Here is a 23,338-nt window from a genome sequence, read left to right as displayed (position 1 = left end):
CTGCTCAGGACAGGCGGGCCCTGCAGAGGGTGGTGCATTCAGCCCAACGTACCACTGGAACTTCCCTCCCCTCCCTGCAGGACTTATACACCAGGAGGTGTAGTAGCAGAGTCCGCAGGATCATGAAGGATCCTCATCACCCCACCAACGGACTGTTCCAGCTGCTGCGGTCAGGCAAGCGCCTCCGCAGTCACACAGTGAGGACAGAGAGACTGAGACAGAGTTTCTTCCTGCAAACCATAAGAACTGTCAATGCTGAACTCACCAGTTCACTGAGACACACACATAGCCCCCACTGCCTTACTGTACTGTATGTAGCATACTGTACTGCAAGTTACTGTATCACTGTTCTGGGTTACTGCATATGGTATACAGCATTCGGTGTTACCGTATTGCTGTGTCATACTGTTGTATACTGTACTGTATATCTCCATACACAGTTTATTCACATGCACTTTACTGCACATATCTGTATATACAAATAGCCTATCCCTATTATCCCTATACATAACTATTCCCTTTACTTCTATTGTGTACCCCCACTCTGTATTATCTTTTTGAGTCTTAATTTAGTTTCATTTTATTTTATTTAAATTATTCTATTCACTAACTGCATTACGTTTTAGGAATCAGTTCATTTCAATTAGTTAGTTGGGTAGGAATTAGGTTAGTTATTATGTTCGGTTTAGTAACTATTGTGCATAATCTCCGGGTGCGTTGCAAAGACATTTAACTGCATATATGTATGAAAGTATGTATATGTATGTGAAAAAGAAACCTCTTGAATCTTGAAACTTGACAATATAAGTAAATAAACAATAAAACACTGACATTATTAACAACATTATGAAATCCTCCCTTAACTGTGTCATCTACTGTTTCAAAGTTTAATTTGTGTAATGCTGAACAGTTCAGCCAGTGTCATGTTTCATTGTTGTTAATTCCCAACAATGAAAATATAAAAAGAAAAATAATAATATAACAAATAAACATGTTTTAAAAAATTGATATTTGCACAAATTTGAAGAAGTAAGCAGCAAGGCCAGATCAAAGTGACACATGTTCAGCAGAACAGACTCTGTGGTCTGATACCAGTATGAGTATTGGTCCGTCATCAGTGAGGGACGTTTATTTTGTGCTGTCAGGACTAAAAACAGTGTCAGGGAGGGGCTGGACACCCCGACACGGTAAGACTCTTATCAAGTTTCAAACGCTACAAATAGGGATCAGTGGCTTGCACTGCAGAGCTTTGACCAACAGGACAGAAGGAGAGACAGGACTTCACTGCAGACATGACTCAAGGTAAAAACTCTGCTGGTGTATTCATTAACAACTATCCATTATCAATAGCATTATACCTGGTGCTCTTCTTAAATGCATTATATAACTGATGGTTTTGGATGTCTAGCACCATAGAAGAGCATTAAGATTGTGTTTCAGATTGATATTCTGGAATGGAAAGCGGTGGACATGAATGGAGGGTGACATCACTCACCACTCTCAGTGAACATGTAGGAAATGAACCTACACAGGGTCAGGTAATCCTCAAAGAGGTGCCTCAGCATAAGCTGGTCACTAGGGCTAGTGCCCCAGTTCACCTTTAGGAGATACCCTGAATCAAACACCACTCACACACACTCTCACCTGAGGGCGATTATGGATCTCCAATTATCCATAGCATTGTCAAACATTTCAAGTGGTTAGCCATAAGATCGCCCGAGTTGGGTGGATAACGTTGCGAGTCCAAGAATTCTATTTGAAACTGCAACTTTTTTTTTCAAGGTCGCTTTCTTTTCAATTGATCAATTGATTGGCCAGGAGGGTGGCACAAAAGAATATAGTAACAGCATATAGCAAGGTATTTTCTAATGGCAAATCATGTTTAAGTATTATACAGTATATGATTAATCCTTTAAAAAATTCCTGTGAACCTTTGAAATCATTTTCTGACACCTCTCCGTGCTGTTCTCCGAGCGGAGCAGATCGACCTTTCCTGGAAGATTATTCATAAATATCCACAGAGTCTCTGCAGGCTCTTTATAAGTAGAATTTGTGATATAAACCTGCTCCTGTTTATCCAATAGACCTGTCCTAAACCACTGCCACCTACGTCAAACTTTTGTAACCGCCTGTATGAAGACTCACTCCCCAACCTCGGGGAGTCAGAGGTGGAATTGTCTTCAAAGTTTTCGCAAAGTTATTGCAATAAAAACTAACAAAAGGCAACAAAAGTTATTATTATTGAGATTGTTATTTGCATAACATGATTAGTTAATTTTATTTTCTGCTTTCTTTCTTCTATTCATTCATCCTTCTCTCCACCACCAGTCCTGGATGTCGAGCGCTGTGATCTGCACATTCAGAGCAACAACCGCAGCCATCACACAGAGCTGAACGGAGACGAGCGTCTGGTTGTTCGAAGGGGGCAGCCCTTCAGCGCCACGCTGCACCTCACGGCTGGGAGCGCCCAATTTACACCCGGGAAAGCAAGTTTAACACTCATCGTCAAAACAGGTCCGCCAATGATCTGGTGTCTTCTTGCACACAAATGTGTTGTTGTATGCATGTGCTTATTCGTCTTTTAAGCTGTGCAATGAAAGGCCTTAAATCCTGTCCCTGACTTTTACCATACCAAACTAATACCTACATTTAAGTAATACCAAAACATAACAATCTTTATTGTTATACCTATATTCAATCATGTCTGACAAGATACCTAAACATAACCATTTCTCACTTAATATCTAAACCATTTCTAACCTTAACTTAATCATGTATCATTTTGCCCAATATAACCAATAATAATTTCAGAACTAAACCAAACATTTCTAACACCTTAACATAATTTCTCACAAAATATCTTGACTTAACCATTTCTAATGCAATACCTCAATATTATTCTAATCCTATAGCTTTATATGATTTCACATAATTACAATTAAATTAACAATTAAACCATAACAATCTTTCAAACCGTATATCTAAACATAATCATTTCTGTGTGTGTGTATGTGTTGTGTTGACATGTGTCTCCTGCACTCTAGGTCCATTACCTAGAAAAGAGTCGGACACCAAGGTTTCCTTTGGCGTGAGTGACTCGGTAGTGGAAGGTGAATGGAGCGCCTCTGCGACTACGGGTTCCTCTGAAGACACAGTGTCTCTCTCAATCAGCTCCTCCACCAACGCCCCCATCGGACAGTATTCACTGACCCTGAACCAGGACGGGAGGGAGACGAGCCTGGGGGACTTCATCCTGCTCTTCAATGCCTGGTGTCCCAGTAAGTACATCAAACTTTTTAATTGTTTATGTTTTTTTTACTTTTTACTTTACAATGGGTTTAATGATGCATTCAAGTGAACTCCACTAAATACTTTCCAACCTTAATAAATGACTTTCAAGCACTGGAGGAAAACATGGATTCATGCAGGAAACACTGCTTCCGATTGAATATTGTTGTAATTAGCACAAAACAAATAATTAAAATAATTCAGAGGTAACAATTTTATTGCTATGACAAAAACATAACTCCATTCTATGCCCTAGGTCATACATGTTTTTAAATAATATCAACTTTACCAACCTAAAATTCCAAGTTAGGCAACTGTTCAATTTGTTGGACATCAGAGATTCTTTTTTTTTTTTCTCCATCGCATCAAAGTCGTCTTGGACGCTGCATGATGTATAATTCTGTTTTTATTTCAATAATGTGTTTTGTTCTGTGCTTTCCTGCAGAGGATGCTGTTTATATGCGGAATGCAGAGAAGAGGCAGGAGTATGTTTTAGCTCAGCACGGTCTCATCTACAGGGGGGCGGCGAAACGAATCAAAGGGAAACCATGGAACTTTGGCCAAGTACATTAAATGTTCTACACTGTTTTATTTATTTTAGCTGTACACATGAGTAAAATGAACACATGAGTAAACTTGGTAAAATCATTTTGGACAAATTTTCAGATTACAATTTTCTGCTCTGCTCCTGTGTTTTTATTTTTCATCTTTATTGAGGAAAGAAAATCAAAATGCATTTTAGCATCTGGTTACATTTATATTAATCATAGTACATTTGTCCATAATAGCACCCGACAATCAATTTCAATCAAGTGGCGTGTATAGTCCCCTGATGCCTTGGTGCCCTCCAGAGCGCCCCTAGGATAGAGAAAACAGTCTAAACTGCCCTCTATAATCCTACCATAAGAGGATTACATCATCACAGTCATCAGTGCATCCTCTCAGAGAAGCTGGATCCTAGCAGGGTTCTGACTTGCGACAGGATCAGACACCACGGTGCAGTGTTGCCATCTCAGGTTCAAGTCCCACTTTTTCCATCCAAGTCCCGTTCCTTTAATGAGATGATTTGAGAATACGACTGCGATTTGTTAGACTCAGCGGCTCAAAGACGTACATTATTGGATGAGAATTTTGGTGTTCAAGGACCCGAGGGTTTGATGCAAGTTCAAACACAAGTGCGTGTTTAAATGCAGGGGTCAGTTGGTTTGACTCTATCTCCGCCCTGGTAGCGGCAAAGCAACAAGCGTGATTTGTTGTTGCCGCGATCCGGCTCTGGGGGCGAGTAGGGAGTTGAACTGGCCCCCCCGGCTCGCCCGACATCCCGGGTACCCAATTACAACACCACCAGGTTACCCTCATGCTTGATCCTGTTACCCTTGCATTTTTAAACAAGCTCTTGGGATGCCGCCTTTCAAAATCTCGGTGGGCATCAAACCTTCAGGTGCTTCTTTGAGCCTTCGCCAATGAGTCATCTGATTAAAGAAACCTCCGCTCTGAAGAATCGGGACTTGAACCTGTGACGACAGCGCTGGACAGCAGCTTCTGAACTATCATGCCACCAGGTCTCCGTCACGCTCAGGGGTGGTCTCTGGGGGCTTATAAATGCAACCTCGGGGTGCCACCGTCAAAAGCTGACTCGGCATTGAATGCCCAAGACCTCCTAGAGTGGCGTCTCTCTTTGAGATCTATGAGTCTTGGTGTTGCCTCCTCTGATTTAAGGAGTAATGGCAGTGACCTGGACTCGAACTTGTGATGCAGAACTGAAAGGCAGCGTCTGACTCTCAACCAATCACATCACAGAGAGTCTGGCTGGGTTCCATTTTCTCTGAGTTGATGCCGAAGTTAATAATAATAAAACAACAATAATAAATCACATAAAATAATAGATGCCATTTTGAAAACATATTCTTCCATCTCTCTCTGTTTACGTGTGTCTGTCCACAGTTTGAGCCTGGCATCCTGGATGTCTGTCTGAAGATCTTGGATGATAACCCCAAATTTGTATCTGATGCAGACCAGGACTGCTTTGCCAGAAGAAATCCCATTTATGTGACCAGGGTACTGAGTGCCATGGTGAGTCTGATCTGGGATCAGTGGAGGGAGGGAGAGAGGGAAAAAGGAGGAGGGGGGTGGGTAGGAATAAAGGAATGATGGAGGGAGGAAGGAAGGAAGGAATGAAGAAATGAAGGAAGGAAGGAGAAGTTGAATGACTACTGTACTGTATTGTTCACTGTATAAATCCCTTCAGCAGCAATACAGTGTAAATAACAATCAAATAACTAAGTAGATAGATAATTCAGGAACACATAGTAAGAAAATAGTATGTATTATGTAGTAATAATGTGGTAATCAGAGAGTAATATACCAGCAGGCCATTATAATTTCATATAATATCATTTCCATTATAATTGCATTTATTCACAAAGTATTTTATGGGGTGAATAATAGAATGACCATTGCTCTTAGTGTATGGGATTTCTTTTTCTTATTGACTAGTAACTGTTGTCAAACATTACATTGTTAATCACAGGTTACTTGTTGTAATTCAGTTATTTCTGGTTCCATTGCTTTGTTTCTATTAATACTTAATTTCCATGGATTAATGTGAAATTGGTAAAATTACCTATTATCACTGTTATTACTATACTGTGGTATTACTAGTTGATAACTAACGTTACTTTAAATACATTTTTCTCTGAATGTTACACAGAAATGACTGTGTAGTTAACTTGATCTCATTAATAGTGTTGCCTAACTTTCTTCCTGCTTTTTGCACATCCCATTCAAACCTTCATAATATTTATTCCACTGTTTCCCGTAAGTGTAACATTACCCAACGTCAGATAATAGCTGCTACTAATCCTGTTCCAGTTTGATTGTAGGCCAAAAAAATACTATAATAGAACAGTTGGATATATAATAATAGTATAAGATAAAGATAAAGATAGAGGTACTTTATTAATCCCCAATGGGAAATTCCAGTGTTGCAGCAGCAATGACATACATGACAAAACCCACATCATTTACAAAAACACACATAGTTTTTGACCATCGTGTGTTTATACACAAAATGTATTCATTATTTTAATTTAGATTATTCAGATATGTGAGACACTGCTCTGTGATGTTGTAGATAAAGATATGAAATATTGTTTTTCATGTAAAAAAAATCTATATATATATACATATATATATATATATATATTTATATACACTGTAAAACACGTCATATGCTTTTGAGGTTATTAGTCAGTAAAGTTATCTTTCTAGATTGATCTGTATGTTGCCAGTTCTAATTAATACTTAGTTCCATTTATTGGTAGTTGGTTCATCTCCGGGGGGTTCCAGGCCAAACATAATAGCCATGACCGGAAAGTAAGCTATATATAAGCTGTTTGAAGAGGCACACATAAAAGAAGTAGAAGACATATGAGTAGCACCTCAAATTAGAAACTGCGAGCCTGAGCCAAGGGTGCATTACCACACGGGCTCACTGGGCATAGACCCAAATGCCCCAGAGCAGCATGGACCAAATTAAGTCACTGAATAATGATATAAAAAATTGGGATATGGAAAATATGTCTCCATCGCAAGATATTTAAAGTAAAGTGTTCCTCTGTCATTGTCCTCCCAGATCAACAGTAACGATGACCAGGGTGTGTTGATCGGCAGGTGGGACGAGTTCCCAGATGGAATCCATCCAGGGCATTGGATCGGCAGCGGGGACATCCTGAACTCGTGGGCGGACAGCGGACCTGTCAAATACGGCCAGTGCTGGGTCTTTGCTGCTATCGCATGCACAGGTTGCAAAAAACAAACTAATCAACACACGAACAAGCATCGCTTTGCCCTTTTTTTCCATTCACTGATCTATAACATTCAGTACAATAACAATGATTATTCTACAGCTCTGTGGAATACTCAATTCTGATTGGTCAATAGTGGCAGTCAGTGCTCACAGTAATGTCCCATTCAGTCTCGTTTAACGAATAATATACAGTGGGGCAAAAAAGTATTTAGTCAGCCACCAATTGTGCAAGTTCTCCCACTTAAAAAGATGAGAGAGGCCTGTAATTTTCATCATAGGTATACCTCAACTATGAGAGACAGAACGGGGGGAAAGAATCCAGGAAATCACATTGTAGGATTTTTAATGAATTAATTGGTAAATTCCTCGGTAAAATAAGTATTTGTCACCTACAAACAAGCAAGATTTCTGGCTTTCACAGACCTGTAACTTTTTCTTTAAGAGGCTCCTCTGTCCTCCACTCGTTACCTGTATTAATGGCATCTGTTTGAACTCGTTATCAGTATAAAAGACACCTGTCCACAACCTCAAACAGTCACACTTCAAACTCCACTATGGCCAAGACCAAAGAGCTGTCAAAGGACACCAGAAACAAAATTGTAGACCTGCACCAGGCTGGGAAGACTGAATCTGCAATAGGTAAGCAGCTTGTTGTGAAGAAATCAACTGTGGGAGCAATTATAAGAAAATGGAAGACATACAAGACCACTGATAATCTCCCTCCATCTGGGGCTCCATGCAAGATCTCACCCCATGGGGTCAAAATGATCACAAGAACAGTGAGCAAACATCCCAGAACCACACGGGGGGACCTAGTGAATGACCTGCAGACTTTTTGGTAAAAACTCAACTTGTCGTGTGTGGAGGAGAAAGAAAGCTGAGTTGCATCCAAAGAACACCATATCTACTGTGAATCATGGGGGTGGAAACACCATGCTTTGGGGCTGTTTTTCTGCAAAGGGACCAGGACGACTGATCCGTGTAAAGAAAAGAATGAATGGGGCCATGTATCGTGAGATTTGAGTGAAAACCTCCTTCCATCATCAAGGGCATTGAAGATGAAACGTGGCTGGGTCTTTCAGCATGACAATGATCCCAAACACACCGCCCGGGCAACGAAGGAGTGGCTTCGTAAGAAGCATTTCAAGGTCCTGGAGTGGCCTAGCCAGTCTCCAGATCTCAACCCCATAGAAAATCTTTGGAGGGAGTTGAAAGTCTGTGTTGCCCAGCGACAGCCCCAAAACATCACTGCTCTAGAGGAGATCTGCATGGAGGAATGGGCCAAAATACCAGCAACAGTGTGTGAAAACCTTGTGAAGACTTACAGAAAACGTTTGACCTCTGTCATTGCAAACAAAGGGTATATAAAAAAGTATTGAGATGAACTTTTGTTATTGACCAAATACTTATTTTCCACCATCATTTGCAAATAAATTCTTTAAAAATCAGACAATGTGATTTATTTTCTGGATTTTTTTTTCTCATTTTGTCTCTCATAGTTGAGGTATATCTATGATGAAAATAACAGGCCTCTCTCATCTATTTAAGTGGGAAAACTTGCACAATTGGTGGCTGACTAAATACTTTTTGCCCCACTGTACATGTCCAATTTAACATGATGGTGGGATGGGATGATGTTCATAAGCACACAGTTATTTTAGTGCTTATTCTCACTCGCTAATCGAATCAAAGGGTACAGCTGAACTATCAATTGTTCAGCAAACACTGTTCCTGATCTCCAGGTTTGATGGTTTGTCGCTTTGCCACCTACGTGTGAAGTGTATTTTTAACAGCCGGTGTTTCTCCACTAGTGTCCCGCTCTCTGGGAATCCCCTGCCGAGTGGTCACCAACTTCGAATCGGCTCACGACGTAAACGCCAACCTGGTGATCGAGAAGCATTATGACGAAAACGGGGAGAGAATGTCTGGGGATGATGATTCAGTGTGGTCAGTCCCTCTCCCATGATCTGTCTTTCTGCCTCTCTCTCCATCTCTCTAAAGCTTGAGATCTCTCTCACATCAGTTCATGCACACACTATTAGATCAGGTATTGTGAGGACATTTTTCAATACTGGTACTGCTGAAAAAAAACCCATCTGCACCAAAGTGTAATATTGAATACCACATAATGTATTGATACTTAACAGTATTGATTTAATAGACTTGATACAGGCATCACCTTTAATATTCAGACCTATCTAACTAATTACTGTAACTAGAAGGAATCTGCATATGTATCGGTAATGGAATATTGATATTATGATGCGGATGTGACTTATTTTACTAAGATCAGGCGTCGTCAAAAAAGGCAATTGGGCGTGGCCTTGTTGTTTTGCACACTATGGTAATGAGGGCGCAGCCTAATTCTGTTCCTTTGCAACCTTTAATATGCTCCTGGAGGTGTGGTTTTACTTTGCTTATTGACTATGATAATGAGGCGCGGCCTAATTCTGTTCCTTTCAACCTGCAATATGCAATTGTGGGCATGGCCTCAATTACTAGAGGCAATCACAGTGCAGTATTGACCCAGCCAATCAGAATACAGTATTGACAAATATCGAAATCTTGGCTTCCTGGACCAGGAACTTCCACGTCTGGGTGGAAAGCTGGATGACTCGTCCAGATCTGGAGCCGGAGTATAACGGGTGGCAGGCTAGCGACCCCACTCCACAGGAGAAGAGTGACGGTATCCTAAGCCCTTGTCCTCACTCCTTTAAAAAGCTAACCTTCAACAGTCACAAACTATCTCACTATTTGATTTCAAATGCTTATTGGTATGTGGACTCTCTGCCGTTCTCTCAGGGGTGTTCTGCTGTGGACCGGTACCCATCAAAGCCATCAAGGAAGGAGAACTGACAAATAAGTACGATGCTCCATTCATTTTTGCAGAGGTGGGTTTTTAATCATTTCTTCTTGACCATTTCAATTCCACTGTTGAGGCTAAAGTGTGCTATACTGGAATCTTCCACACTGGTCTGTTATTTTCCCTTGGGTCTGCATTCCAGGTTAATGCCGACTTGGTTGAATATGTTAAATTGTCGACCGGAGAGTTTGTCATGTTCAGAGGGTCGACTAAGGACATCGGGCAACACATCAGCACCAAAGCTGTTGGAACGGATGAGAGACGTGACATCACACACCACTACAAGTATCCTGAAGGTGCAGCCACACAGACACATGTACACAAAGACACAAGCACACAAATATACAGAATAGAATAAAGTCATTATACTATAATCCAAACAGATATAAAATGACAGACCCTCAAACATTACATTCAAATATCAAAGTGAAGGTCCAATCTTGTTTTTGCTTAATCTCTACTACTGATCCTTTAATATCATATCAAATTCCCACATACTCTATGTCTGCATATTTATTTTATGGTATCTGTTATCACAAAGTTTGGTAAATGTATAATTTGTGACAGATGTAGGACACTGGAAAAACAACATTCAATATGATGATAGAAGGCATCAAAGCTGATCTGAACTGGGGTTAGGGGGTAGGGAGTCCTTTCATTTTCAGGCCCCATGACTCCCAACACCTTAGTAGCAGGAGTACTGGTAGTAGTAGTAGTAGTGGTAGTGGTAGTAGTAGTAGTCATAGTGGTAGTAGTAGTAGTACTAGTACTAGTAATAGTAATAGTAGTAGTAGTAGTAGTACTAGTAGTAGTAGTAGTACTAGTGGTAGTGGTGGTAGTAGTGGTAGTAATATTAGTAGTAATAGTTGTATTAGTAATAGTAGTAGTGGTAGTAGCATTAGTAGTAGTAGTAGTAGTGGTAGTATTTGTAATATTACTAGTAGTAATAGCATTAGTAGTAGTGGTGGTATTAGTCGTAGTAGTGGTGTTATTAGTAGTAGTAGTAGTGGTGGTGGTATTAGCAGTAGTAGTGGTGTTATTAGTAATAGTAGTAGTGGTGGTGGTATTAGCAGTAGTAGTGGTGGTGGTATTAGCAGTAGTAGTGGTGGTGGTATTAGCAGCAGTAGTGGTGGTGGTATTAGCAGCAGTAGTGGTGGTGGTACCAGTAGTAGTACTAGTAGTAGTGATATTAGTAGAAGTACTAGTAGTAGTGATTTTAGTAGTAGTAGTAGTGGTGGTATTAGTAATACTAGTAGTGGTACTGGTAGTAGTTTTGATCCCAACTTGTTCCAGGTTCTAAGGAGGAGAGGCGGGTGTATGAGAAGGCCCAACACCACAACAAGCTGCAGCAACGTGGAGAGGAGGCAGGTCTCCGACTGAAGGTGTCCAGAATTCAATGATTCAATGTCCTTCACATCTTTCTCACACAACTTCCATCTTCATTAGCGAAGAAGGGAGTAACCGCCTTTCAATTTGAATGAAAGATCAAGCTGAGCAACAACATGGCGCTGGGATCAGACTTCGAGGTGTACGCAGTCCTCACCAACAACTGCATGCAGCCCAGGACTTGCACCTTCATGATGTTTGCTCGAGCCGTCGGCTACAACAACGTGCGGGGGGGGAACTGCGGATTCGCTTCAGAGAAAGTGGAGCTTCCCCCTGGAGAAGGTCGGTTCAATGCAGACCAAAAGGCTTTTGCCGCTGCTAAACCTGCACAAATAGGACAAAAAGAAACCGTGTAATTCACAAAGCACCCGCAAAGGGTGAAATGCACCCCTAACTGCTCTGTCAAGCAAATAGCGTCTCGGTGCTCCGGTGCTATTTGCACATATTTAAATTAGATATTATTTATAGATTTGAAACAGATCAAAACTGGCCCCTCTCTATGCAAATGAGCCTCATTGCAAAAATAATACAATTCACAAACACCAGCGCTAATAGCCACATGCAGTAAGAGTGAAATGATTACCGCCTGAGGAGAGTTAAGTGAGGCGTACTTATAAGGGGTGTCCCGTTTGTGAGACGTGTGATATTTTTTCTTTTGTCCTCCGCCTCAAATCATGCACACTTCATTTACAGTCTGAAGGTGTGCGTTCGAAAAACACCAACAGCACTGACAGACTGGGATATTAAAACCCAAATACGGTTTCTCTCTGTCGCGTTTAAATTCCTTGCCTGAAGTTTTGAGGAATGCCTCTGCACCTCGTCGGTCAGGACTTGTAGCTCGTGGTCTAAAAATACTATACCTACTGTGTTCTTGGCTGCAAAGCCATCATTTATACCTTGCCACATGGATAATTGTGACCATACGTAAAACAAGGGCAAATAGCACTCAGCAGCAAAAGATTTTATGGCCGTGTTTGCACCGGCATATCATTAGCGCAATATGTTTTGTGGTTCGGACCTTGAGACGGGGCAGATAGTGGTTGCAAGTGATGCTCAGTTCATGGTGCTATCAGCGACCGTAATCCATTCTTTATGAATTCGCCTCTAAGTCTTTTTGGCAAATCGATTTTTGATTCTGATTGTATATTTCTAATAAATACCCTGAAATAACACAGCCAAGAAATATGTATTTCTTTCCTCAAAAGATCCTCTTCCTGTATCAATCAAATAGAAACTCAAGATTAGACATTATTATTAATATTTCAGCAGGAATCTGCAAAACAAATCAAGATCAGAAGTTCAATTTTTGTGATAAGCAATAGCAATGTCTTTCGCTCTTCAGAGAGACGCCTCTACCTGAAGCTGAAGTATTCCAGTTATGGATCCGTGATCACCTCTGATCGGCTGATCCAGCTGACCGCCTTCATCATGGACCGAGCCAATCAGGAGTACCACAAGGCAGAGAAGACCATCGTTATGGACGAGCCAAATGTGGAGATCAAGGTATTTTGGGGAATCCATATCGTTGCATTCTACGAACTATAGCTTCATAATACAGGTCACATTAATGCAACTGATATTGGATCAAAATATCTACAAAAATGCTTAATTTAACTTGAATCCATGACTGTCTTCTCTCTCTATAGCTCATTGGAGAGGCCATGGTGAAACAGCCTCTAACAGCAGAGTTGTCCCTGCTCAACCCCTTGCCCGAAGCTCTTGAGCAATGCAGCTTCACACTGGAGGGAGTCGGACTCACGCAGGGAAAGCCTGTCACTGTGACGTACGTCGACTCTGCCCAAATCCTATAACTGTGTGTTTGATATCTCTTGTCATTAAGAATAACATTCCTGATTGGACAACTTGCAATCTAACAGAAGAGGGTTAGGGCCACAGGAAAACAATTGCCATATGAAAAATAAAATTCATTTTTGGGATTCATCTCAGAATTCTGACTTCACCAATACACCTGCATATACCCCTCACTACACCACAGCACAGTAATAAGAGTAGCATGTGTTTTGAATAAATAAAGTGAGATAAATAGTGTACCTTGGCCACCAGTTGAAACTATCCACAGACCACCTCTCGTTCTGTTCCCAGGGTGGGAACCGTCGACCCAAAGCAAGAAGCCAAGGCCAAGGTAGAGCTGTCTCCGAGTAGTGCGGGAGCCACAGTGCTGCTGGTGGACTTTGACAGCGACAAGCTGAAGAACATCAAGAGCTTCATCAATGTCGTGGTGAAGGAGTGATCCGTGTTGCAGGAACCCAGGACGGACACAGTCTTCCTTCCATTACTAGTTTGGATTCACACCTTTGATAATCTCACCAATCCAAGATCATTTGCTTAGAATCAACTGGAATGGAAGGGGTCTTTGAAGTTCTTGGTAGTGACCATTTTCAGATACAGTATTTGATAATACCACGTTGATACAAAAATGATTATTTAGTAGTCTATTTAGTTACATACCAAAAGATTTTATTTTTGTGAGCCATTCGGAAAAATATAAATTAAAAAATAGTTGTGCATAATGTGTGCATGTATCATTACTACCTACATCTGCAAGAAGATAAATACACACGGTACTTCCTGTATTGGGAGTCATTCAAATCTTTAAATACCTTGATAAAAATGGAGATGTTTTTGTTTCAAATGGTTACATTTTATTGGTATCCATTGAAGCAAATTCAATACAGAAAAATACCACCACTGGTAGATGGAGCCTTTGAAACACAGGATCCTGCAGAAACAGTCAGTAGTAAGATCATACTAACATACAGCTCTGCGTGAAAACACCGTCTAAACCCTTCAGACTGACCCGGATTCTTCTGCTTGTCTGAAAAATGACTTTTGTTCTAGACTACCTAAATGTCTCTGAATAAAATTGTAATCAAATTTAGGGGAGGAAAACTCAGGATTTTTCTAAAAACTGCTACTCTCTTTTGAGGTAAACTTACACTGTAACCCTGCAACACGTGTTCAGTAGTGATCAGACTGGACCTGCATCTATTATAATTTATTTTGTAGTATCTCTGTCATACGAGAACCCATAATGGATGTGTTTTGAGTATTTTGCTGAAGTAGAACTTTCTACATCGTTAGTTTCGTACTTTTTAGATTATTCCACGAAATGCTACAATATATTCACCCCGCCAAATGCATTTCCACCCCTGCTGGTTACAGTTCACTCAGAAGAGTTGTGGCTGATCTTGACCAACATGCCTCACTTACACTCTTCTTCTTACAGCATAAGCAGTTTGTCTCGTAATGTCACTTTAAAGTATTTTTATTAAAAAAAAAAAAAACAAAGGGTTTCAATTGTTGTTGCTTTTTTTGCTGTACATATATATTGAAGATGAAATATAAATTCTCCAAACTATTCTGTCATGGTATTGACAAAGAACTGCAGTTAGAACAAATTCTACGACGCCACCTGCGTATTGCTTCTTCTTACCGCTCCCAACGCCACTTTGGATTGTCCACCACACGGGACAACAACCATAACTGTTGTCCCGTTGCTCCGTCAGCGGATTGGACTCCTGAGAAAAGGGGCCGCGGGGAGTTGAAGCTGTTGTTTATGTATTTTTTGACAATGAACACAGTGGGGGGGGGGGGAAGGTGATGTTTCTTCCTTCTATTTCCACGATTTCATGCAATAAAATCAGGAAATTTAGGCCACCTTCTAGACAAAAGTCTAAATCAGACGTGAAAATATGAAGCATAAGTTTTATACTTTAAATTAACAAGCATGATTTTTTTTGCAAAATGTAGAAATAGTATCTTCATTAAAAGTAACAAATAGAACTTGCCCTTTCACAACAATTGTTATAACTGTAACAACTGATAACAATAACTGTTATCAAACAATTATTATTAACGTTACGCTTAACTGTCAAAGGAATATGGTAGAAAGGACTATGAGAAACATGAGATTGGTTGGTTTAAACACATGGGACTGAACGTCCGCAGTTAGGAAGTGTGGTGGTGAGTTACACGGTAAATTGGAATTCCACACTTGTACATACGTTGGCGGTTAATGTTGCTGCAATGAGTCCGAGTTACAGTCGTGGCCTACAAACACTGATCAAACAACTGAAATCCAAAGTAAGCCCCTCTTCTCTAAGCACACACGCAGACACACAACAAAAACACAATGTCGACTATTCGCAAAGAGAAAGCCGCCAAACTGAAATCCTATAAAACAAAAGTAAATAAAGGAACATCCCCCTTCATAGTGCAGTCCCAACCTGCGCTAGTGGCCAAGCACAGAGACAGATCCACACGTCACGACCCCAAAACACACAATCCAGGTACTGCAGTGGACATTCCCAGCATTAAAAAAAACAACAACAAAAAAAAAACAACAAAAGGGAGTATTAAAAACCAAACAGGAAGCCATACTGTTCCAAGCTGGTGCAGTGGAATCTGAGTTTCACCTATAATGGGGGAGGGAGGGAGGGTAACGTCCATCGCTTCGTTCTTGACTTTTCACCCGTTTTGGGCGGAGTCAGCAGGGGGCGGCCTGTTCGTTTGGAAGTGTATGCTGTGTGTGTGTGTGTGTGTGTGTGTGTGTGTGTGTGTGTGTGTGTGTGTGTGTGTGTGTGTGTGTGTGTGTGTGTGTGTGTGTCAGTAGATCCCCCCCTCCCTCCCCCTCGGGGCATGAGGCGCATTCCGGTGGTCTGGCTGGGCGTGAGTGTCAGTCTGTAGAGAAGAGGTCTCCGGCCGAGGGCAGCGGGGCCAGGCCTCCGGTCACGTTGGGGAGCAGCGACAGGTCCGGGAGGCTCTGAATGTGGGACTTGAGCTCCTTCCTCACCTGGGTCACCCGGGCAAGCTTCTGCTTGTACTCCTGCACGGGGATAAACCAGGGGAAGGTGAGACCCAATTGGTATCGTTGTCGTTTTCCACGTTTGTAAAGGGAAAGCAGGAGCAGTATGGCTCAGTAGGAATTTGTTTGAGTGTAATAATAATAATAATAATAATAATAATAATAATAATAATAATAATAATAACAACAATAATAATAGTTATAACATTTACAACATGCAGTAAATGGGTGTTTACATTAATAGAAGGCAAATAAATAGTAATAATGAAAAAAGAAAGCAAAATGTATTTAATAAAAATAAATACAATATATTTTATTAATATTATTATAATATCAGATTTGGATGTTCTCCACCCTGAAACAAGACATAAAGACATCTTTCCTGTCACAATTATTACATAATCCCCTGATCCCACTTTTTTGAGCTTTTTTTTGTAGAAATCGTGCCAATGTTTAAAAAAGTGGCGAAAACTAATGTTTTCATCAGTTGGGTTGGAGCAAATTAACGGTCTGCCGAAATGATTATCTTCCAATATTCATGGATTTTCTTTATAAGGTTGATATTTTTTATAGGATCTTATATTATACTACTATTGTGGGATGAAATGAACATGTAAGACAATTAAATTGTCAATTGAAATTACTTGTATGATTAAATCACCAAATTAAATAATCATAACAGCCCAAATTAACGATAAGATGGTTTGAAGAGAGTTACCCCTGGGCCACACCAGAAGCAACACGTCAGCGTCGTGTAAGCGCTTCAGATACGCTGCCATGTCAATCAATATGGAAGGTCACACCAAGCGGAAGCGTCAGTGTCACGAAAGCGGCATGCCGCGCGGCTCCTTAACCCCCCGTGTTTTTTTTATGCCTCTGCCCTATTTTTCCAGGCGCAAAGTGTAAACTAATAATCTAATCCAACTACGTTCATAAACGAAACAGACAAATTAAATGAATGCGAATGAAATGAAAAGCAAAGGGTTGAAAAAATAAAAATAAAAGATTCACTATAACCCATTAAAGGTTGATACATTCCACAATTTGTAGTTTCAGTGATAGAAAGTCAAGAGAGTGCTGCTCTCAGAAGCGCATCGTAGACGGAATGAAGACGGTGTGAACTGACGAATCGACAAAATGATGTGACGCTTTCGCGACCTGACATGACATGTCGACTCTGGCGTGGCCAAGGGGTTAGATAACTTCACACTGCAAGATGGTTGCCCTTCTTGTTTTAAGAAATGAGATAAAACTTTATTAAACCCAGAGGGAAATTCATGTGTAACAGCAGCAAAAAACTGCAGTGAAAAAAAGAGATACACATTTATACAAATTAGAACAAGATAATAGGACATAGATTTTATCAATTCCAATTTTCTCATCCCACTGGCGAAAGATAACTTTGCTTGATTCAAGTATTCCGTTCAAAATTACACCAATTTGCAGTCAGCAAGCCAACCAGATTTGTCCCCCATTAGACGTCTCAATGTATCAATCCGTCCCTGACCACAGTGACTCAAGCTAATCACGATCACTTTACAAATGGTTACACTCCCTAATTCAACTACGAGCGGTTCAGGTTCTTACCTCCAGCTTCTTCTCCCTCTCGGTGAGTGCCTCCTTCTGGCTGCTGATGTACTCTGTCAGCATGCGGGCCAGCTGCCTGCGGTCCTCCAGCTCGGCCGCCAACCGCCCGTTGTACTCCGCTAGCAGCAGACAGGCCTCGTCCACGGTCTTGGACAGCTTGTCCGCGACCTCCTTGTCTGAGGGTGGAACAAGAGCATGAGGGAGAGGGACCATTCCAACTTTAACAGTCACAAAAAGTCTCACTATTAAAAGTCATTGACTTCCTGAACAGGATTCAAGTTAAAATGAACTGAAATTCAAGAACGTTTCCAGGACTTTCAATGTCCATGACGAAACCAAACCAACAACTTAAAGGTTTAATAGGATGGCAGAGAACTGATTTCTCAGAAGAGGACATTGAACTGATATCCATGGAAAAATGTGGATGTTTATTCAAATTACACACACAGTTCAAGTCCATTTAACACTTTGAAGACGGTCTCAATTCTGCCATTGGACTGTAAAACTTTGTCAGAGAACAAAAAGAATCAAATCAAAATCAAAAATCATACTTATAGGTTGAAATTGTGCCCAGATTAGTGATGGCATTTGTTAAAGCGGACAGAATGAGGAGGGCCAAGTTCAAATGAAATAGATAAGACTTTGGGGAGATTCAGGGTTATATTACATACATGATAGACAGTACTTTTATATTATTAATTTGTATAGCAATGATTACATTTATAATTGATGAATCCATCTATTGCTCCATGATTAATTTAGATCATAAAATGACAGTAAGAGAAGGAAATAATGTACAAAATGATGGTTAACACTTATCACAAGTTACCTGAACTAAGGCATTTGGCGAAATCTTTTTCTTTTAGAATACATATCAGGTTATAAAAGAGAACCATTTCTCAGATGTATAAATAATAAATAGATGTTCTAAATGTCTACTTCAATAAAGACAATTATGTAAGGGAGAACAAAAGACAAATTAACCAAACTATGCAAGTGCGCGCACGCATGTCTTACCAGTGATCTTCTCCAACAGCGAGACATCCTGGACCTCCTGCGGCAGAGAGGCGATCTTCTGCCGGACGGCTGCATCGCCGGACGCAGCGTTCTCCAGGTCCTGCAAGGCCTTGACCAGCTCCTCCGTCTGAGCAGAGTGTGCATGAGAGAGACAGAGAAAGTGTGTGTGTACACGTTGGTGAAAAGAGGAAACAAGAGGATGCGTTGACGGAGGGGAAGTGAAGAGTGAAAGAGATCAGTGCAAGAGCAGAGGATGTGAGGAGAGAAAGCGGGACGAAACAAAGTGATCCTGTTCAGTCGAGAGAGAATCATTTCATTTTGGTTCATTTCCAAATCAAGTTTGTTCCAAAATACTGATGGGAGGGGTGAGCTGGACGTACCAGCTGAGCGGCCGAGCCGTCCAAGGCCTGCGGAGACATGTGGCTCCTGTAGTCGTCGTCTTCGTCATCCTCTTCCTCCTGGATCTTCTGGTAGCCTCGCTTCACGGCCCGCTTCTCCTCTGCGCAGACCAAAGAAAGAAAAGAAACAGGAAATTACATCACAGCTTATCATGCTACAGAGGGGAACAAGTCAATAGTGTAAAAAGATGAAGATGATTGTTGTAATATTATTCTATTATTTAACTCTGGGGTTGTAGCTGTGCAATAACAGGGCAAGAACATCAACAATCAACATTCAAAGTCAATATTGAAAACATGATGTGAGATTTAAGTCTAACCAAGCCCCAAAACCAAACTGAAGACATGGCTGCAGTTTTTGGTTGACCACAGGTTATTGCAAATTCTATATATGATTAAAATAATACTTAAATTAAGACTTAAACTTAAATTAGAGGCAAGTGTGTCACTTCACATCAGATTTAATGGTTTCGTTACTCTTTAAATACAGAAAGTGCAAAGAACTCACCAGATACTTTGTCGTTGGAGGATACAACTAGATTTGAAACACAATAAATAAAAAAAAGGTTTGCGTCACTGGCATTCAACAAAATTCACACCATCACATCTGGGCCAAGCAGGAATTAACTGCACCGTACAGTACTTTTTGAATCTCTGGAAAACTCCTTTAGAACTTAATGCAGCTGTCAGATTCATCCAAGTGTTTTAATTTAGGAGAACCAGTTTAACAGATATGGAGCAATTTAAGGTTTCACAACACTAATTCACCAAGGTCAACACAATAGTTTTGTCTACAATTGAAAAAATAACATGATAAATTCTAAATCTATCAATCTCTGTGCAGTTTGTGTGTGCATGTGTGTTTGAGGAAAGAAAGCCCGAAAGAAAGACAGAAAGACAAAGAAAGAAAGACAGAGAGAAAAATAAAGAAACAAACAAGCAAACAACAGGATAAAAGCCACAGTCAGTGTTAAGGGAGGTTTGTAGCCAGATTATCTGGCTTTGCCTGGCAACTACGATAGATAACTCCTAAATAAACAACCCTAGGAACCTGTAGGTCGTACACCCGAGGCAGTCGACAAGGTATTTTACAGAATTTACTCAAAGTTTACAGCCAGAACAGTAAGTTACACCTCTCCCAGTAGGTATTCAGTTTTTGTCCTAGCTCAGTGTGTTCCAACCTGCAGGCTTGGGGCTGTTGGAGTCCTCAATGGCCAGTTTGAGCTGCTGGATGAAGTCAGGTCTGTAGAGAGTCCTCTCCTTCCAGATGTTCAGCAGTCGCTCCATGTGCTTCTTGCAGCCTTCGTCCGCCTCGCTGCAGGTCGGCAAGAAAAGAGTACAACGGACTTAGTTTCATTCAGGTAAGTACAGTGAAGAAGAGTAGAGTATTGTATCATTAAGCACAACAACCATATCACCTGGGGACCAGAAAAAAATAACAGAACTGATTTTTGGACAAATCTCTCTCTCATATTTATTTAAATATTACAGGTAATTAGAAAGGGAAATGTGATACAGTATACAGTATTTGGGCAGAGGGCAGAGGTCAGTGTTAGGTAGAAAAGGGGAAGGTTATGAACTAGATTATTCTGCGATTAGAACAGTTTACTTTAGGTCAGATTAGGAAGGTAAGAGATTAGAAACTGGAATAAATCGAACAGGTACCCCGCCCCCCCCCCCCCCCACTTTCCTTCTGATGTAAAAAAAAAACCAGCATCAAGCAAAGCAGGTTTCTATGGACTAATTGCAGACAAGGAGCATAACATTTTACCACACTAGTCACTATTTTCCACACAGCATTTCCATAAACAACACACACACACGCACACGCACACACACTAAAGAATACTTTCATCAGCTGTAAATTATACAGTGACAGCATTAGTTTCCCTACCGTGCAACATGGGAGCAGGCATCAACTAAGACCGTCTCAAAGTCTTTGGTGAACTCTGGTCCTTTCTTTTTGCTGTTCTGGATCACATCATTGGCCAGATAGAGGAATGTCAGCTTCCTACTGCATTTAGCTGAAAGACACACACAGCAAAATGACAATTAGGTCTAGACCATACTTAAAATCAGTGGTCCTCAATGTGGGGTCCGGGGATCCCCAGCAAAATTATTAACAGATAAACTTTACCTTTGTTTTATAAACAACATGTAAGCACCATGAGAGAATGTACAATAGTGGCTGCTTTGATCTGCCTAACAGCAGAATATTCCGGTATGGAAGTTTGGATTCAAATATATCAAAAAACAATACTAAAATAGGGGTCCTATACCAATTACTATATAAACAGCGTCCAATACGTAATGCATATCCAACTTGGAGTCCTTGGTATGAAAAGCGTTGACAATCACTGCTATGAACAAGTATGGTCCACATAGAAAGTTCTAGAAACACAACAATCACAGTGCAATTGGGGTTTTGCAACTCTTAACAATTCTCAAGTGTGATAACCAAGTAACCTGTAGATCCAGGTCTCAGAGTCACTCACATTTTTTCAGCTCCCTGTGCCAGACCTTGACGATGAGAGGAGAGTGTTTTCGGTGGTGGATGATCCACAGGGACAGGGTCTGGACGCTCTGCTGCGAGTTACTCAGCTCCGAGAGCTTCTTCTCCAGGGCAGACTCGGAGAAAGACGACATTTTGGGCTCACCGGCTCCTCTAGTCACTCTCAGTTAGCCGAATACTAACTCAGCTCTTCTCAACTAGCAGTGTCATCCAAACTGAAGTCAGCTAGCCACGTGGGGCAGGCAGCGTGTCGGATTAGTAGTACTATTAAATCACATACAGGCTTACCCTTCAGTTGGATTATGGTTCTGACAAGCCGCTGACCAACCTCGGAATTTAAAATTAATTTTCAGGTCTCCTACTCTGTCTCCAGTGTTTGTTTACAGACCAGCCGAGCTGCAACCGTCACCGTGCCAGCCGTGCGCTCCCCGCTGCCGCATTACGTCTGAGTAAATCAACCGAATATAACATTTACTACCTATGACTTATTTGTGCCGTAAGAGTAAAGAGTGGAAGAATAGTGGCAATTGTAACGATTGTTTTCTACACTTGCTAACTATTTAGCAAGGTCTCCTGGAAAATGGCTCCCTGCCCTTTGACCCCAGGGTGCGTGGCGCGCAGTGATGGCGTCACGCAACGCCCGCTCTCCGTACAGTAGTTTAGGAAAATGAATAAAGATGAGTTTTGCTCTATTATGTGTGTGCTTCAATGCAACTTATGTCAAGTCAAATGCGTTTGTTTGATTGATTTTTTTTTATTGCGTATTTAATTATTTTTAAGTAACTGTACTTGGTTTTTTTTTTTATCGATTACTGCCTTTATACAATTATTATATTATACAAACTGTTTTGAATTCTACTAATAAAAATAAAGAGGCTATAAAACTGAGTAACATTCGTACAGGTATAATATATTTTGTAATATTGTAACAATAGATGTTTTGAGTGTTGCATTGTTACAAAGATGTAGTATACTTTTTAAAATCTTTTATATATAAATAAAACACTAATTACAACAACAATAATACTATTCATACAATATACATGCATATTATTTATATATATTAAAATATTGTGATGTAAATGAGTTGAGGTGAATGATATTCATTCCTTTACACTTAACATGTGTACATGCAACATCCTGTGTTAATTAGGATTCACAAAACTCCCATAATTATTTTGGAAATGTGATCTTCCACTTAAAGTTTACCAAGCAGAATCTTAGTTGATCACACCAGAATCCATATCCATAAATATTGTTTATCTGGAGTTGTTTCTTTTATTTGATGTAATATTGGAACATTTAACTGTCTGAGAAATTCCACTGGGTGGTCGGTGAGATAAACCCTTTCTAAACAGTGATACAGTGGTCTCTCTCTACACATTTGAGTTCTTATACATACAAAAGTTGGGTGTCACCTTGTGACTACGCCCCTAGCCTCATGATTTGTTCTTCATACAATAAAACATGATGTTTGCTCAAAAAAATAATAATGTGCTGTGTACAGTAATGTTGTGGATGTCTCAAAACTCACGCACCTCGCCTTTCTTTGCAATTTGAAGAACTGTGGAGTCGACGGGACCGTGATCGGATCTCCCAGCTGGAGAACCTTATCTCTATATACAAACTGGAGAATAGCAAGATGTTCCCATAA

General features: G+C 40.5%; 2 protein-coding genes across 2 annotated transcripts; one reads left to right on the top strand and one right to left on the bottom strand.

Annotated features, from left to right (window-relative positions):
• Positions 1-1,240: 1,240 nt before the first annotated feature.
• LOC307241148 (protein-glutamine gamma-glutamyltransferase 2-like) lies at positions 1,241-13,876 on the top strand. Its single transcript, XM_080015178.1, has 15 exons — positions 1,241-1,302; positions 2,329-2,514; positions 3,045-3,278; positions 3,734-3,852; positions 5,233-5,361; positions 6,923-7,091; positions 8,908-9,043; positions 9,679-9,782; positions 9,899-9,987; positions 10,102-10,255; positions 11,253-11,341; positions 11,444-11,627; positions 12,688-12,848; positions 12,992-13,128; positions 13,449-13,876. The coding sequence occupies exons 1-15, from the start codon at positions 1,293-1,295 to the stop codon at positions 13,594-13,596; spliced, it is 2,049 nt and encodes a 682-aa protein (XP_079871304.1). The 5' UTR covers positions 1,241-1,292; the 3' UTR covers positions 13,597-13,876.
• Positions 13,877-13,985: 109 nt separating this feature from the next.
• Positions 13,986-22,238, bottom strand: rprd1b (regulation of nuclear pre-mRNA domain containing 1B). Its single transcript, XM_080015182.1, has 8 exons — positions 21,668-22,238; positions 21,067-21,196; positions 20,354-20,487; positions 19,681-19,707; positions 19,155-19,273; positions 18,775-18,901; positions 17,758-17,933; positions 13,986-16,191 (listed from the first exon to the last, which is right to left on the bottom strand). The coding sequence occupies exons 1-8, from the start codon at positions 21,816-21,818 to the stop codon at positions 16,042-16,044; spliced, it is 1,014 nt and encodes a 337-aa protein (XP_079871308.1). The 5' UTR covers positions 21,819-22,238; the 3' UTR covers positions 13,986-16,041.
• Positions 22,239-23,338: the final 1,100 nt, after the last annotated feature.

This window comes from Zeus faber, assembly GCF_960531495.2.
Source record: "Zeus faber genome assembly, chromosome: 15".
In the NCBI taxonomy this organism is placed as follows: domain Eukaryota; kingdom Metazoa; phylum Chordata; class Actinopteri; order Zeiformes; family Zeidae; genus Zeus; species Zeus faber.
The sequence above is the reverse complement of the archived record's forward strand: the minus strand, read 5'-3'. Positions and strand labels throughout refer to the sequence as shown.